At 35.6% G+C, this 16,062-nt stretch overlaps 1 protein-coding gene across 1 annotated transcript in view; it reads right to left on the bottom strand.

Moving 5' to 3' along the window:
• Positions 1 to 14,788, bottom strand: part of CAMTA1 (calmodulin binding transcription activator 1) — a 1,273,846-nt gene extending 1,259,058 nt beyond the window's left edge. Inside the window, exons 1-3 of the mRNA XM_042781184.1 lie at positions 14,783 to 14,788; positions 11,535 to 11,604; positions 6,226 to 6,344 (exon numbers count right to left, since the gene is read on the bottom strand). Coding sequence (XP_042637118.1) covers positions 6,226 to 6,344; positions 11,535 to 11,604; positions 14,783 to 14,788 — 195 coding nt within the window. The remainder of the gene's footprint in view (positions 1 to 6,225; positions 6,345 to 11,534; positions 11,605 to 14,782) is intronic.
• Positions 14,789 to 16,062: the final 1,274 nt, after the last annotated feature.

The following is a 16,062-nucleotide window of genomic DNA, read 5'->3' as shown; positions in this document are numbered from 1 at the left end:
TTTTTAATTGTGATTTGGGTGAAAGTTTACAGAGCAAACTGATTTTCCATTCAACAATCCATGCACATTCTGTTTTATAACATTTACTACAATCCCCACACTGTAACAGCATTCTTCCCACTTTCTCCCTGTGCCCCTGCCTTGTCTCCTGCCTTCCTAGCTCTATTTGTGGGCAAATGCTGTCCTCTTGGGCTCATATGCTTGACTGTTCTAATGAGTGCATACCCTTCTGATATCATTGTTCACCTTATAGACTTATCTGGCTGACAACTAGTTGAGTTGCAGGGGTTATGTTCAGTTACTATCTGAAGGGTGGTGTCTAAGAGCCACGGTCTTGGGGAGTTCCACCAGTCTTTATCAGACCACTAAGCCTTGTCTTTTTTATGATTTTGAGTTTTGTTCCACATTTTGCCCCACTTTGTCTGGGATCTTTTATTGTCATTCCTTTCAGAGAGGTCAGCAGTGCTAGCCAGAATCTAATTCTTCTGGTAGCAGGGTTGCTGAGGCTGGGGTTCACGTGTTCCATTAGTCCTTTGGACTAACTGATTCCTGTATCTTTGATTTTCTTCATTCGCTTTGCTCTGGATGGGGAGAGATCAACAGTTGCACCTTAAATGGCCATCCACAAGTTTTTAAGACCCCAGTCACTACTTACCAAAGCACAATGTACAACACTGTCTTTGTGGACTATGTTAAGTCAACTGACCTCAGTGTCCCCCACGACTATGGTCCTGAGCCTCTTTACCCAGCAACTCACTCCCTCAACACGTTTGGTTATGACAAAGACATTTTCATAACTTTGTCCCCTGTATGGTCTACTAAATTTATGGATATATTTGCAGCATATATAAGTACATAGTTAAAGGTAGCCTCTGTCAACCCTATATATATGTTCATGGATGTAGTCCCATCTGCCTTTTCATCCCTTTTTCAACTTAGTGTCTATCTATGTATCCACGAGCTCTGGTAGCATAGTGGCTAAGGCACTTGACTGCTAACCAGAAGGCTGGCGGTTCAAACCCACAAGCCACTCCTCGGAAGGAAGGTTGGGCATTCCTACTTCCCTAGTGATATTGCCTTGGAAACCCAAGGAGAGGTCGCTATGCGTCGGGCCGACTCGATGGCAAACAACAACAACAACACTATTATTGCAGGATTCAGTTTATAGCAGTATTCATCCTTGTTGACTTTAACTCTTCTGCTCCTCCCCGTATCTTCCACTGCCTTGATCATTTTGTGCTGGGTTTATTTTAAAAAAAAAAAAAAAAGTTATAATCGGGTATTTCTTTTCTTCAGGTTCTTTGATATGGCTTACAATGTATCAGTGATTATCTCTACCGCTCTCTACATAGATGTTTTTAACTATTAAAAATGCATTTAGTACAAAAATCTCTGAAGCTAACACCAACTAAAAAAATTGGTTGCAAATTTAAGGTCACTGCAAAGTAGAATTCTATTTTGTTTGCTTACTCTAGAGAAACTGTATTAGAGGAAAAACAAAAGAAAGAACATTAAAAGCTCAAAAATAGTAGCACACAAAAGTGATTTGAACATGTTTGGGGAGAACATTTTCATTATGAAAGGTTCATGGTGCTGCATTAGTTTGGCTTTGGAAACATGCCATCTGAAATCCAGATCTGGAGACTGGGGATTGCAGTAGTTATATTTTAAGTCAAACAGCTAAAGCTAATTAATGACTAAACAAAAGAAAATTTCAGTCTGGACAATATACATGGAGTACTAATATGCGTAATTATGAAGTAGTCATTTGTGCAATCAGAAAGTTGCATTAGCATAATTATTTCTGGCTCTGAGCCTTAAAAATATTAACTTAAAATGCAGGAACCTTATAATAGTTCACCTAATGAAGATGTGAATACTAAACTGATTATGAAATAAGAGTCAGTCCTTTTACAAATGTGCTATGTATAATATATTCTTTCTCCCCTGCCCTGGAAATAACAATCAGGCCTAACCCTTGAGGTACAGTACAGGAATGGTTACACAGTTGCAAAATTTCTACTTTTAATGTACTTTCTTCATTATTCAGAGCCTACAAAATCCTTTTAGTATCTGCTATTAAGATTCAAAACTACTTCCCTAAGTAACAAGTGCTTGCTACTTTTAAAATACTGTCATGCAAAGATACATTAAGTTTATGTATAATACTTGAAAATGCAAACAAATAAAGAAGCCAAACAAGTCTATAAAAGAAGTCAGTGTGCTGTTGTGAAAAGGATTAGACGTCATTAAATAAGTGCCAGACCTTGGAGAAGTCACTTTGAGCTCACTCTTCTCTGGGACAGAACAGGAGGAAGTGGGATGACGAACCAAAGAATGTGGGCTCTGAAACCAAGGAAGCCGGGCCAGGGGTGCCAAGTCACTACCTTCTGGATGGCTGGCACTGACTACATTATTTAACATCTCCAAAGCTCAAGTTTTCTCATCTATGAGGAAAATCAAATGACCTACTTCATAGGGTTAATTCAAAGATGAAATTACGTTAGTCATGTAAAGGGCTCAAGAGTGCCTAGCATACAATAGATGCTCAATAAAATGTCTGCTGCTACCATTATCATTGTTATCCTCACCATCATTACTTTCATTGTCTTCAGAACCTGAAGAAGGGTTATTTGTGGTTGCATATGTGGAAACATAATCTAAAAAAGATTTGTTTTTATATACAACATTCATTTTGTGAACTGCAAGTAACAGCTGAGAAGAGCAGGAGATTTTTATATCTTCCAATGAATTACAAAAGGTTAAAAGAAGTTTAACTAGGCCCTAAGATCTCCCTTATCTTCTATAGTCTTCCTTTTGGTGACTTCAGCTTCATCAAACACTTGTATATGAACTCATATAACTCATCCTATATTGACTCTTTTTAATCCAAAACGAAATTATAGAATGAACTTGCTGATTCTACTAAAGTAGTTTAGAGTTGCAAGTCTTTGAATAAACACACAAGAATGAAAGTTCCTAAGAATTAATAAGCAACACAGAAAAACGTAACATCAGACAGAGACAGGCCCTATCAAGTGTGCTGTCTTGGCCTAATTAATTAACTACTCTCTACCTACGCACCTTCATCTGTAAAAGGAAATATTACCCACTTTGCAATATTATTATGGGCTTAAAAATAATTATAAATAAGAACCCAGTCACTAGCAAACAACAGGTGCTCAATAAATGACAGCATTTGGATGGGCACAATCACTCTCTCCTCTCAAAAAACAAATACTTCGTATTCATACAAATAGTGCAAAAGTTGGGTTTTCTCCAATCATCACAAATATTTAAACACAGATGTGGATAATTCCTCAAAAGTAGAGTGGAATCAGATTATATCCCAGAACATAAATTTAAAACACAGTAGAGGGACAGAGAGTATGAGAGCAGAGAAAGATGACAGCTGAAATCGTACAGACAACTGGGGCTGCCAGTCCACACTGTGAGCATATGCTTGGCATTGAGAGTGAGACAGAAAACAAGAATCTGCTGCTCTCTCAACTGCTCTCGTCCCCACAGGCCTCCCCTAACGTGAGAGTCTTGTCCCAGTGAGTGCAATTTAAAGAGATGAGAGTTTTGTACAATACAGTTTCTAAATACAAGCTGACTACTTCATTCAGTTCTCAACCAAAGACACAGCAATCTATTCCAACCCTAGAAGGAAAATAGGCTCTTAATATTGACAGTACAACTAAATTTTACTTTATGAGCAATTCAAGGGATTTCATGGGCAATTTTGACTAATCATGGCTTTGCCTCACATAGGACCAGAGCCCCCCTGAGAGACAAGTCCAATGAAGTAGAGTTCCTTCAGGTTTTAATGTCAACATGAAGGATGGCTGAATGGAAAACGAACAAGTGCCAATACCCAGTCAGATCAAAGTAGTAAGTAAATTAATAACAGCATGATTGTTCTGTTCCTTCTACTGTCCAAGACAGGTAAGGAAAAAATGAAGTAACTGGTTACCATCACTATGTAAAACTCTGCAGAATTAACAACACCCAATCTAAGTCTTCTGCTGCCACACACAAGATTTCCTGTTTCTCCTAAAACCAAAAAGAGAAACAAGGAAAAAAACCAACGTTCTCTATGCAAAAATGTGACCCAATCTTTAAATTCAGTTCTAGCAGAAGGGTTTTTGTCAGTGTTGCCCTGACATATTACTCAAAAGAACAAATGACTGCAAGAGACTAGTGTGCACAGTTTCACCTCCATCAGCTACGCTACTCCGGCTACCTCCACCCTTAGGAACATATACTGTCTATTTTCCAGCAGTACTGATAGCTTGCTTGTGCAAAACAATCCACATGTTCTACCTAGACCCCCCCAGATTTACATTTCTCCAGTAAGAGATAGGGCAGTATTTTCCTCTGCAAACTGGACTGAAGCAATTCTGTGACCTAAACCAATGGTCTCCAGGGGGTTGTGTACTGGGGTCCTGGAGGGAAATACAGAACAACATTTTTCTTTTTACCTCACCTTCTATAAAAATTCTTCATTGGGTATTTTATAAGGCATCTAATGTGTAAAGTGGAACATATAAATAATTTAGAAAAAGTATGTGAAAGTTGAAGGGTTATGCACAAAAATTTCAAAATAGTTTTGAAACCACTGATCTGAATAATCTACCAACTAAATTTCTGACCCTCTTCCATCCAGCTTGACAAGACTCTCTAAAAACACTGACTTTAATTCATTAAGCAATTCCTAGTTTCAAACATAATTTCAAATTATAATTAAAAGATAATGCCAATATAAAATATTACATTGAAAGAATACGTAATTATTCTGTGGTTTGCTACATTTATAAATAAACTAGAGCAATGTGTAATAATCTAGTATCAAATCCATGTTTCAGGGAACACTATGAAGCATACTGAGTTTCTAAGTAATTGATGGGCAAGTTGTGACCTACTGAAGAGCTTCCAAATTATACTATTTTGGTCAAAGAGTAACCATTTATAATTAAGACTAATTTTCACCATATTTACTTTGTTTTCAAGTGCTAAACGTTTGAAATCGTTAATAACTGACTAAAATAATAGGCCTTTAAGCTAACTAATGTTTATCAAAACAGAAAATTCTGTCTGAGGGAATAATATAATTTATGCAAATAACCAAAACAGACGTATCTTAAAAAAGGTAGAATCATTTGAGACAAGATAACAAAGCTTTGAGGCGCTAGTGAGTATATACATCTGCAAACTGATAAGTAAAAGGACTTGCCATACATATAACCACTTATAACCGAAAACAAAAGCATTCTAAGTCAAGAAGGTAGAGCAAAAGAATCTTTTAAAAAAAAGAAAGGTAAAGTAGGCAGCACTATTTTCTTCTTACATCTTTTAACAAACTGAGTCCCCAGGAAGAGGCAGGATGTTATATTTAACTTAACTCAGAAATAAATGAATGAGCAACATGAAACAGTTTATACCAGCTACTTAATCCCAACCATTTGAATTAAAGGAATATTATGCCCAAATTGACAGATACATGCCCAATTCTTATCATCACACTAAAAAAGTATTTCCCTAAAATGACATATTCAGATTTCAAAATAAACAAGATGACAAGGCAATTCACCCCTAATCTGAGTCTCCTAGAAAATTTATGAAAAAAGGAAACATCATCCAAGAAGACAAGCTTTTACTTATTCTACTTCATTGATCTATTTTCTAACTGTATGCCAAATACACAACCTACTATGTAACACTCATTCTTAATAAAAATTTCTATTAATAAGGTAAACCAGTTAATTTTCCCAGCAAACTTCCTTCATCAAAGAGGACTAAGTGCTATTTGTTAATAAAAAGCCTGCCTTTCCCAATTCTACAGAAGTGTCACACTGTCAAGACACTGCAGTGCTCTGTTGAATACTGGGGCTGTATTTTTATTAACATAAGAACTACTGTCTAACTGAGATGCAGACAGAGTTAACCACACCTTGGAGACACCAAAATGCAAAAAAACACATATAAAAACTCATGCTATTTTAGTATGTTAGCATGAACATTTTGTTTTTCAACACAAGCCAAACAGGTAGTTCAAGAAGCATGATGCTATCTGTCAATTCCAGGTTAAACGTTCTTCTCAAATACAACTCCCAATTTCAGTATTTTTATTTTAGACTTAATATAAAGTAATACTATGCAAAACTACCTAAACATAATTGCCCTTAAAAAAAATTATACCCTGAAAAACAGAAATGTATTTACCTCATTAGTGTTCCAGCGGTGCCTCTCTTTTGGTAAACTTGAACATTTCGGCAGACATTCAAGCAGCTTTTTCGGTAAAAAGATTTTTACATGACTACTATTGCTGTTCCCATGATCATCTATAAAAAAGAAAACAATAAATTCAGAGAAAATACGAGAACACCTCATTTTAAGTATACTGCCAAAGTCAGAAACAGCAGTTCAGTTTAGCCATTGTGAGAACAAGAGCATCAGAAGGCTCTGTTACTGTTTGTAGTTAATAAGACTCATTTACACATTTATCAGATAGAGGGCAGCAGGAATCTGGTCAAGAAGTACTAAAGTAAGATTGAGCTTTTGCTCCATGACAAACCAGTGAAGAGGAATATCCCAGGAGCTGCCCAAAACCAGAACATTACTTTTAAAGCCTCCTTCCTGGAGTTTCCATGAAGTACATCAAAATTGCAAACAAAATTTAACCTCACAAAACCCAGAAATCTTTTATTAGCCAGTTGAAAAAGTTTTTAGGTTTTCTAAGTAAGACTAATAATAATATGTAAGATTAGATTTTATTCATAAACTAATAGTACTTTACTTCAGCCCCTTGGATACAAATTAAATTTATCATTTCAAAAGCAAATCACAAATCTTACAAATACAAGGGATTTAAATTTGCAGTTAACTACCCAGGTAATACAGAAGCTGGCCTTTCTAGCCTAAATCTAAAAACTTATCATTTTAATTAACTTGATTTACATACACTTATCTATATAATTAATGTATTTCATCAAAAGGTAACTCTTCTAAATGAGTTAGAGAAAAGTTAATTACTTTCAGACTAGGTGGTACTTCTGACTACCTAATCATCAATCTACTTTCTAGAAGAGATTATTTCCTTTACATAACACTAAATATGAGTTTATTATTTCACTCTTATAACAAAGTCCCTTTCTCTAGCTCAAAATTCCTTGCTATTTTTGGCACATTTAGGTCTAAGTTTTGAATTACCCACTCCAATTTTTCTTAAGTGTTAAATGGCAGCCCCAACATCCAAAGGATGCAATGCCTAACTAGGAACTGAGGAGCAACACATTAAAACATTAAAGACAGAATTTTTTCCACTAAGTCACAGTTAAATCGACTTATTCGCATATTAAAAAAACAATAAACCGAGAGTCAAGAATCCAGGACTCAGGCCCAGTTCTGCTGCTACCTTCTACTTGTGTGACCTTGGGTAAGTTACTTAGTATTTTCAGTTTTCCCAAATCAAGGAGAATTAGATGATCTCTAATTCTATGACACTAAATCCTTTCCGGTCCATGAACTATAAAACCAACTGAATTATAATATCCATCCTATATTTCTATAAGCAATATAAATACTTTAAAAACTTAATTAGATAATCTCTCATTCTCTCCTAGGCATAAATCTCTATAAAATTTACTGTCATTCAATAACTTAAAACGCCTTCCAAGGCGGTATCATTACAAAAGCAGATTGCCCAATCTTCCTTCTGAGGAGTGGCTGGTGGATTTGAACCACCAGCCTTCTGGTTAGCAGTCAAATGCCTCAGGCACTACGCCACCAGAGCTTCCAAGTTAATAATGTGAAGCCTAAAATACAACAATATATTTTTATAGTTACTTATTATAATCTTGTGTCAAACAGTCTCATTTCTCAACATGTAAAAAACATAAAGGAATAAAAAATATTTTCTAAGGTCACAACAAAATTCTCTCCCAACAGTTTTCAGCTGATTAACTCATTTCTTCCCAAGGAAAAGATCTTAACAGGAAACTATTGGGCACAGAAATAAAGTCTAAAAAAATTTACTGCATCATATAGAAATATTTTAAAGGGATGAACTTAAGAGAGTTTTAGCGTACTAAATCCTTTCTGGTCCATGAACTACAAAACCAATTGAATTATAATACCCATCCTATATTTCTATAAGCAGTATAAATACCTGAAAAACTTAAAAAATGACTGCATTTAAGAATTTAAATTTTGAACTTAATAGCAAAAATATGATTAAACTTTTTAAAAATCTTACTATAAAACCAAAAGGAAACAGTTCAACTGAGAGAAAGTTCATAGAAAGTTCTGTATTAATTACACACTATAAAACCTTTGTAATTTTATGTGCTTATGCATGCTCCCTGCACTTCATCCTCCCAAAGGAGGGACCATGGGCCATAAAACTTTAAAGCACAGAATACCAAATCACATGAGCTTTTACCTCCCTTCTCTTTCCCTATGTGGTTTTATTCTCATTTTTAAAAATCTCCTATGACGTGTACGATTCTGAAGGTTCTGAAGGTAGAGGTGAAATTCCAAACTCTATATTCAATTCAAATATTCAATATTTACAAGGTATCTTCTGTGAAAATAACACTATGCTAGGCACTCAATCAATGGGCTTAACTCTGCATTATGTATGAGTAGTCCTATCTCTGAGAAAGCTGTTTGTTTAAAGTATAATTCTGAACAATAATGGACAGAATATTAAACCCCAGCTCCTATTACTAAGTTTGTGATCACAATCTATCCTTTTAGCCTCCTTGAGGAACCCAGCCACCCTGCAGCATACAAAGCATACGTAACTACATATGTATGTATTTTGCACATGTGTACATGATCTCTAATTCTCTCCCAGGCATAAATCTCTGTGAAATTTACTGTCATTCAATAACTTGTCATATATATGCATTTTGTGTATATACATTTTGTGTTAGTGTGTATGTGCATGTAGATTGTGCTCTTTTCAACAGCATAACTGACAATTCTTTAGTCTTCCACTCTGATACCAAATCAAGCCTAAAGGATTTTAAAGAAGGAAAAGGAGAATGACTATGTAAGCACTGTCTCAATAAAGTTTCTAAATATAGCACTTTATGGGGATGTGCTGCAGTGGGTTCAAAAGGAGTAAGACTATAACAGGCCAATAGGTTCCCCTTAATCAGTTTTTAAACTGTGCTATTTCTAGAACTTCAGGTTCACACTGAGTATAAATTGGATGTTTTTAAGAAACATAACAAAGGGTAAATTTTCCCACTGTGCATTTTGAAGATTTTCATACTGCAAAAAGAATATCAGGAACTCAATAAGCAAAATGTTGAAACTTCCCATAGTTTCACATCTTAGTTTTTCCAGTTACAGCATACTTTCACAGTGGAAAAGAATCATTCCCATTGCTATACTATGTGGAAAACATCTTTTAATTAAAAGCTGCTTTTTAATGTTTTGGGGATAACTGTAAAAGATAAAATATTTAGATAAATGTATATGCCAGTTTTTTACATCCTTTTACAATATCTTGAGTTAACAACAAAACTAAGGTATTCACTGGTTTCAAAGGCATCTCAGAATTTAATCCAAATAGTTAAACTTTGACACTGCAAAATGGTAATGTCAACCAAATGACAGTAAGCCATCTCATTATTATCATCTAGCAAAATATGCACGCATGATATATGACTTTATAAAATTATTTCTAGCCTACTTCACAATAAAAATAACTAGTAAAGCTCTTAAACTGACAGATGATCTACTTGGGTGACAGCTATAATTCTAAAGAATGAACCACCTTTTCTAGTCAAGCTTTAAATATTTCCCAAATAATAATTTTAGAGGCATTGTATAACTTAACTAAGACTTTCTAAAAAGTACCAAAAGAAGCTTAATGTTACACTTAATATTAATTAGGCAAAAAGCAGATTTCTCATTTTCATGTTTTCTTTCCAAAAATTGAGATTCATATTGTCAAATCCTTATTTAAATCCAAAGAAAGTCATTTGACCTTTTCCTTGGAACACTATTGACTTCTGCAAGGTAAATGATAACTATATTAACTCTAACCTAGAAATGATGCACCAGTCTATTTTGATTCATAATTAATAAAAATTAAATAATTTTGGTTCTCTGAATTACACACACCATTATTCAATCAAGTTAATGATGATTAATCTCTCAACCCCTAAGCTAAACTATTCAAACTAAGTTGGTATAACAGTGTATCAAATTGCTAAATCTTATTGGGAATGTATTTGATCAACAACTTGGAGTGGAAAAATTAAAAGGAAGTGCTACAATTTTCTGTTTAGCTCTAATTATTATGTGCTTAGATTTAATTAGTAGGGTGGAAACTGATTCAGGAAAACATAAGCACATATTGTTATATTCAAGTCAACTGTGCTCACAGCAGCAAATATTGCCATTACAAGCCCAAGACCTTTCAAATCATTATTCATTCAAAATAAATATTAATTAAGCACCAACTATGTGCCAAGCATTGATGTGATTTCTCATTATTCTTTTCAGAAGAAATTCTCCAAAATGAATTAAACACAGTTGTAATTATTCATAAGACTTCTTAAAGGCTTGAAAAATAAGGTTTTTAATAGAAAGTAATAATTAGTTTTGCTTTTTAATAACTTCTGTTCTTATAGTTGTATGCTCATCAAATCTTACCCTTTCTATTTTAGATATCCCAGATTTACCCTCTTTCTGTCATTCATATTACCAAATCTCTAGTCTGGGTTTAGGTCAACTCATAACTCAGGTTCATCAATAAACTTCTCACTATTTATCTGCACTTGTTATTTTCAGTCTAAAAATAACTGTGAGTGGGGATAGACAGAGGAGGGACAGTAAAGCTCTGCAATCAGGCTTCAATGGGTTTCAGGGCATCCTCTCCTGCATTACCTGCTTCATTTCATTCAAGCTCTTTTTTTTTTTTTTAACTACATGTGCTGAAGTAAATCTATTTTCTATTACTTACTAAGGTGTAAACATCTATGGAACTCTACCACATACGAGGCACCCAGAAAGGATTTTACATTGCACTCTCTCATTTAATCCTGACAATAATTCATCAGGGCATAATTATTTCCATTGCACAGATGAACAAACTGAGATTCAGATAAATTTGCCCAAGATCCACAGCTAATAAGTGATTCAAACGGGATTCAAACATGGGTCTGTGGCTTTTCCCACAATACCTCTCTGCTCCTACTTCAAGTCACCCAGAAGTTGACACTAGAAATAAAGAATTGTTGTGTTAGTATCTAACATCTGCACAGTGCTTCAAATATTCCATGTGATTAAACACTTTGCCTTTTTTAATCAAGGAAACTTATGAGGTGAGTATTATTGTTACTAACCCCAAAAGGATTAAGTAAACTCATCTAAGATCACACAGCAAGTTAAAGGCAGAACTCAGGTCTGCTCAGCCCTGGTTGAATGCTATTTTCACTACACTAAGATGATGGATTTACTCTCACTGCCAAGCCCACCCCTTCCTGTAAGTCAAAAGCTTTTTCGAATCCTACCTTCTATAGGTGGCACGGTGTTGAGAACACAGTAGGTGCTAGTTCCGCAGAATACACTTTGGGAAACGCTCTAAGGAAACAGAAAATAAAATGTAAAACTAATCTTTAAAAAAGATATATACTGGCTCTTCTGTGATATTGCTGCCAAAGATGCAAAACCCGAATCTAATCATGAGGAAACATCAGACAAATCCAAATTGAAGAACATTCCACAAAATGACTGGCCTGTAATCTTCAAGAGTGTCAAGGTCATGAAAGTCCAAAAAGGTCGAGAACTGTTCTAACTTTAAAGAGATGTGACAACTGGATGCAATCCAAGGTTTTGAATGGAACTTTTTCTACAAAGGACATCACTGAGTCTCAACTGGCAAAACTGGAATTTGAGGATTTGGTGGCACAAATGCATCGATGTTAATTTCCTCATTTTGAGTAAGTACTATATGGTGGTTATAAAGGAGAATGGTCTTGTTTGTAGGAGATACATAGTATAAAGTATTTGAGAGTCATGAGTACCATATTAGCAAGTTATTCTCAAATTGTTCTGGGGAAAAAAAGATTTCTTTGCATTATACCTGCAAATTTTTTGTAGGCTTGAGATTGTTTTGGAATTCAAAGTATGTATGTGGTGCATGTATTATTTGTGTGATTTTTTTTTTAATGGGGAGAACATTTTCTATACATACAGTAAACTTTTACTGAGAAGAACAAATGCCATATACATTTTGCAGTTCAGTCAATATTCAATGACATTATTAACCATTTCCCAACAGTAAGCCCAGCATCCAACTCATCCAAAAAAAGTCTACTAAGAGCCAGCTAATAGTGTGGCAGGGGTAGTAAGTCAAGAGGAAGCTGGAAGGCAAGGTCCTTGCTCTTAAACATTAAAATTAACATTTTTATGTAAAAACCTACAAAATAGTAACTTTAAGAAAAAAAATTTGAGTCTTACTACCCAATTACTTTCAGTCCTAAGAATACCCTTTTGCTGGCTGCAGTAGTAAATTATTTTTGGATTATTCATCCTACATTCCACCACTCATCTGTCAGTCTGTCTTACTGTGGTGGATAAACCACATACACATATACTTAGAAAATAAAAAATATTTTACAAGTTCAACAATTACCCTTAACGTTTTATATTTAAAATATAAAGAAACTAATTCTACCACTTATTAGCTGTCCTTGGGGCAGTAATTTAACCGCTCTGTGTAACCTCACCAGAAGAAGCTTTCCTGTCTTACAGAGTTGCTGGGAGAATTAAATGAGATAACACACTCAAAAGTATACAAGTTGAAAATTACAGATAATGTCATAAAATTATATATGTAGAATTTGTTGAAATGGTATATCCTTTTCTGTGTATATGTTTATAAAAATAAAAATTCTGAAGTATTTTAAATTCAAAAGTACCACACAAAAATAAAATGCTGTTGTTACTTCAGTTAATTAAAATAATCTTTAACAATGTTAACACTTTCTAAGAACAAACTGAGGACTGCCTGAATTTTTTGTGCTAAAGAGTGTTGAAACTGGACTAAATTTGACTTCCGTGAATTTTCCTCTCCCATGTATACATAATCAAGTGTTTCAGAAGTCAAATTATTGTCAGAGTCCATATAATAAGTCTTCCTCCATAATGTGACTACTAGCTACCAGGATAACTATCAGCTCCCCAATTCTTCCTTTTCTGTTTCTGGAAAATTCTTGTTCTGAGACTTTAACTGCCCTGCCCCTATTTGATTTAATCATTTAACCTGAGGTGACATCAAAGCGTAAGGATGCTCGACATAAACCAAAGACTAACCTCAGAATCCATATACCCTTTAGAGACTACAAGATTAGTTTCTTCCCATAACTACAAGCATGGAATTATAGCGCTTTATGAAAAGTGGTTGTTGTAAAGTCAGCAGTATTCTGACTTCTTGTAACATCTGCAAGAGTCACCAGCAACAGCCTACTAACCACATTTATGCAACATCTCATCTTAAGAGAAAGTAGTCTCTGAAATAAAACTCAAAATATTATGGGTTTTTTTTTTTTTTTTAAACGTCTTACATTCAAGACTTAACATTTTCTGGCTTCCTAGTACCAAAAACACAGCATAAGATCACCACTGATCAAGATGTCCAACAATGGTCTGTCATCAAAGGTTCTGAAAAATCACTAGTGAGACACACTAATGAATGGCTTAAGGGGAGATTTTTATATCTAACTTCAAAGTCTGATTATAGGTAAAGAAGTGGTAAAATAAACCAAATAACAACTCAGAAGAATTAAGCAATAAAATAACATACATAACAGAAATATCAAGGACAACAGCCAGTGATGCTTTCTCCACAGCACTGCCAGTGTTAGAAAGGGAACTAAACCACACAAACACACCCAGCCCATTCAAATAAAATATTGTGACCATGCATAATAACCCAAAAAACTAAACCCACTGCCATCCAAGTCAATTTTGATTTACATCAACCCTGTGGGGCTGAGTAGAACTGCCCCACAGGGTTTCCAAGGCTGAAATCTATAAATGATCTTAATAGGTATTTTAAGTAGAAAAGAAATTCACTCACATAAGTTCAGAGTGAAATCAAATCATGCTACCCTCAAAACACCAGTTTTTAAAGAAAATAAAACAAGAGCTAGGTGCTTTCATGTGGCCCCTTGAGACACATTTCTGTGTGCTTGCAACAAAGGTGGACACTGAAATAGAAGGGGAAAGCACTGGCCTTAAGAGGCTAGAGAACTAGACTCTTTAGTCGACCTCTCTGTCCATAAGGAACACAACAGAGTGGGGAAAGCACAGATTTAAAGGCAAACAGGAGTACCTTTAAAGGAGGGTGGCTACTAAATGGAAAAGTTTGAGGTTCAAGTCTACCCAGAGGTACCTTGGAAAAAAGTCCGGAAAAAAGTCCAAAAAATCAGTTACTGAAAACCCTATGGAGCACAGTTCTACTCTGGCACTTAAGGAGTCACCATGAGTCAGTGTCAACTCAATGACAATACACCAAAAAAAAAAAAAGGTAGACAGACCAGGGATCAAGCCCTCTCTCAGCAGCAAGACTTCACCGCTTCTCTCCCTGACTGACTCTTAAGTCTTAACTAAGACCTCCTGTCCCTTGGAAGCTTTTCTGGGCAGAGTTCAGCCACCCAGCTGGGTGCCTTTACAGCAGCCTGCACTTCCCTCTCAAAGAACACATCTCTCTTTATTGCAACTTCTTTCATTTACTGTATAAATATTTAGTGAGTACCTCCATGACACTATCCTAAGAGCTAGAACATAGCAGTGAACAAGACACGCAAGGTTCCTGCCCTTGTGGAGTTACATTCTAGTCGGGAGAAGGCTGATAGTAAAAGGGATAGTGTCCAATAGGAATAAATGCCATAAAGGCACTAAAACAGGGAAGTGGGAAGGAAATAAAATAGAGTGGTGCATTGCTGTCAATGATCAAGCAAGAGAGAACACTGTTTCTGAGTGTATATCCACATGGTGTGGTGTGGTGTGGTATAACGAAGGAAATACTGACTATAGCATTAAGAAACTTGGATCAATGCTTCTCAGCCTTGGCTACACCATTACACTCATCTAGGGAGAGTTTTAAAATTCTGATGCCCATGCTGCAATACTAGCCAACTAAATCAGAATTTCTGGGAATGGAATCTCGATACCAGTATTTTTAAAAGGTTCCTTCAGGTGACCCAATAGGAAAATCAGTAAAGTAAACAGCTGTGTGACTGGGCAACTCTGACTTCTCGGTTTCTCCTTAGTAAAATGGCAGGTTAAACAAGTGCACTACTTCCCAAACTAATGCATAGAGGCATCAGCCAAGGATCTTTTTAAAATGCAGGTTCTGATTCACAGGCACAGGTGGGGTCTCTAACTACCCCTCCTTATGATGGTGATGCAATGACTCATGGCCACATTTTGACTTGGAAGATCTGAAAGAACCCTGGTGGAGCTGCTAACCAAAAGTTCGAACCCACCAGCTGCTCCATGGAAGAAACATGTGGCAGTCTGCTTCCATAAAGATTAGAGCTTTGGAAACCCAATGGGACAGTTCTCCTCTGTCCTTTAGAGTCACAATGAATCAAAATTGACTCAACAGCAACGGGTAAATGACCAATGTGAAGATCAGGAATTAAATAATCTATCTGAAAAAAGATCCCCCTCAGCTCTAACATTCCTCCACTGCATAATTCCAGGAACTCCTAAGAAATGAAAAAAAAGTACTTTTGTCTGTTAATACCAACTATAATAAAAGCTCTAGTACAAAACTATGACAGAATACTCAAGCATGATAAATAAAAGCTACATTAGTTTACTGAATAACTGATGGGTTACTGAGTTTAGAGTCCAATGACTGGATACAAAAAAAGCTCCATAAAATATATCTCGCGCCTGTCTAGTTGAGAAAATTATACTGAATATATATATAGGAGCTCTGGTAGCATAGTGGCTAAACCACTTGAATGCTAACCAGAAGGCTGGCGGTTCAAACCCACCAGCCACTCCTCGGAAGGAAGGTTGGGC

Source organism: Orycteropus afer, unplaced genomic scaffold (genome assembly GCF_000298275.1).
Source record: "Orycteropus afer afer isolate SDZICR_OR568_19922 unplaced genomic scaffold, OryAfe1.0 scaffold00094, whole genome shotgun sequence".
Lineage (NCBI taxonomy): Eukaryota > Metazoa > Chordata > Mammalia > Tubulidentata > Orycteropodidae > Orycteropus > Orycteropus afer.
Note: the sequence above shows the minus strand (reverse complement) of the source record. Positions and strands in the feature narration are given on the sequence as shown.